Below are 2,593 nucleotides of genomic sequence, written 5' to 3'. Positions count from 1 at the left end.
CCAGCCACTCCTTGGAAGGAAGATGGGGCAATCTACTTCCGTAGTGATACTGCCTCAGAAACCCAAGGAGGGGTCACTATGAGTTGGGTCCGACTTGACGGCACATAACAACAACAACATAGTTATATCACTCAAAGCTAAAGATTAGATTAGGGACCAGGTTTGCTGGTCTGATAGAGCCTGGTGGAACACTGGAGACTATGGAACCTAACTGCCCTTCAAGTCTAGAATTAAACTCACTCCTGTGGCTTCCAGCCAAAAAAAAGACAGGCATATGAGCTGAACATTTACAATAGGCTGATACACTCCTTAGAGAGATCAAACATGGGAGAATAGAAAGGATCTGTATTTGCAGAGAGATGGCTCAGGGAGCAGGAGTGCATGGAAGGGAAGGACACAGGGAAGAGGTGGCTATGGGGAGGAAGTGGGAGGAGAGTTGTTGCATTGTGGGAGAGACAAAGTAAGTGTATGTGAACTGCTGTATGGAAGATAAATTTGCTCTGTAAACTTTCACCCAAATCACAATAAAATTTTTTAAAAATAAGAAGTTAATTCATGCTGCATGCAAATTTTTACAAGAGTATATTTTGAAATACCTTGTTCAATAGTGGCTATTCCTAGCACCATATGCTAAGATTTGTACCTGTCTTAAAAAGAGACTAAGGTGGTGGAATGTTTTTCACATAAATATTTTAGCTGAGCCTTTTCTAAGATCTAAAACAATGCTAGCTTTCAAGATATTTTACGTTGGCTACAAATGTAAAGAAGATAGAAATCTCTAGGTTCCTACCGACAAAAGTTCAGGCTTCCTGAACAGAAAGGTAGAAAGAAAATCTTACAAGTGATAAATAGAAAAAAATGTTATAATTAGCATAGAATCTAAGTAATATAAATGAAAAATAGTGGCATACTTACATACTCCATCATATTGCTAGATTCGCATTTCCTTTTAGTCAATTTCCAGTGCAAAGCAAGCTAAGAAAGTAAAATTAGTTAAGTATTTTGATATCAAGTTATACTAATTACAACACATACATTTGAATAGTCACTGAAAATGATCCAGGAAGATACAAAACATAATATTTAAAAATCATGTCAACTATATTATAAAGTTCTCTAATCCATTCCTTTGCTGGCCTGAAAAGTTCTCATTTACTACTTTTTTTTTTAATTTTCAATTTAATAATGTAAATATATAAATGAGACACTTATTTGCTTAAACATTCTTACCTTGTGATATAATCTGTTATTTTCCCATTCTAATAACTTCTGAATTGATCTTCTGGTCTAAGAGAAAGGACCAACATTTGTTACAAGATGAGTTTAGGAGTTATATAAACTGTAAGTACATTTTTCTGTTTATGTGCAAGATCACATTATTTTTTTCCTCTGTTTTTCTATTAGAAATAAGAAAAAAACAATGTAAGAAATGAAAATGACAAAATAGGAGCAAGATGTGCAATTACAGTCAAAAATTACAACTGGCTAAGAAAGGAAGGTGGCATTGTATTGATAACATGCATGTTTGATACCTCATCCAACTTAGACCCTGAGTAACTAGGTAAGCAGATACAAATAACAATATTGCAGTTATGAGCAACTAAGGAGAAGATAAAGTATTGGATTTAGTGAATGCAGAGAAAAAGAGCAGATCAAACAACAGGGAAATATAAATGTACCTGCCTAGCCACCAGAGACAGAGACAGAGAGGCCTTATTAGAAATACAAAAGAGACCAGTGGAAGGAAGGAGAGAGAGAGGGAAAAAAAAATCATGGAACCCACAGGCACTGGCAAATCAGAATAGCCATATCAGGAGTTCTTCATAGTGAAATTGCCCTCTGTGTGAGTATGATAATCTTAATGGGAAACAGATCAAGACCCCCCTCTTGACTTGGGCTGCCATGGAGTGGGGAAGAGGGAGAAACTCCCTCTGAGTAAGTGGAGCCCTGGAGCGAGTGCATAGAGAAAGGCTGGGGTTCAACTCTTCCATGACCCCTTTTAACACAGTGTAGACCAGAAACTGGGTTTTTGCAGCTTCTCGATCCAAGCAGAAAGTAGTGTCCCTCTATTCATTGGGGTCTCTGTTGGTTTTGAGGAGCAGGTTTTTGATTGAAATAGGACATCATCATTAGTAGACATCTCAAAAGGACACAGACTACCCTGCCTGTCCCTGAATTGCTGACTGAATTATCTTGCCCCAAATGTTGAAAACTCCTTCTAACTTTCTATCTGTGGGAGGGGTCACTTCTGGCACTTTTTTTCTTTCTTCCTTTTCTCCCCTGCCTCATCCAATAGAAGGAACACTTTAAACCTCTACCAAGCAACAGGAGCTATTACATTGAACACCTCACCCAATAAATAGACAGTAACACCAATAGCTCCTGCACCACAGAATGAATGAAAGAGGGTGGACAACACCTGCTCATCCAAACTCCAAATCCTCTTCATGGTGAACAGACAACTGCAACCACATCCCCACCATGATTCCACCAACACAGAGAGAGCTGGAGAGCAACCCAGTACAACTGAATTAATAGCCAGAGAAGTACACCTGGTCCCAATTTTCAGATATAGTAAAACATAAAATCAAGG

At 38.1% G+C, this 2,593-nt stretch overlaps 1 protein-coding gene across 1 annotated transcript in view; it reads right to left on the bottom strand.

Annotated features, from left to right (window-relative positions):
* Positions 1-2,593, bottom strand: part of CHIC1 (cysteine rich hydrophobic domain 1) — a 100,236-nt gene that overhangs the window by 1,078 nt on the left and 96,565 nt on the right. The window contains exons 4-5 of the mRNA XM_007958744.2: positions 1,231-1,287; positions 916-975 (exon numbers count right to left, since the gene is read on the bottom strand). Coding sequence (XP_007956935.1) covers positions 916-975; positions 1,231-1,287 — 117 coding nt within the window. The remainder of the gene's footprint in view (positions 1-915; positions 976-1,230; positions 1,288-2,593) is intronic.

The sequence above is a fragment of the Orycteropus afer genome, unplaced genomic scaffold, assembly GCF_000298275.1.
Source record: "Orycteropus afer afer isolate SDZICR_OR568_19922 unplaced genomic scaffold, OryAfe1.0 scaffold01116, whole genome shotgun sequence".
Classification (NCBI taxonomy): Eukaryota; Metazoa; Chordata; class Mammalia; order Tubulidentata; family Orycteropodidae; genus Orycteropus; species Orycteropus afer.
This window is presented reverse-complemented; position numbering and strand designations above follow the sequence as displayed.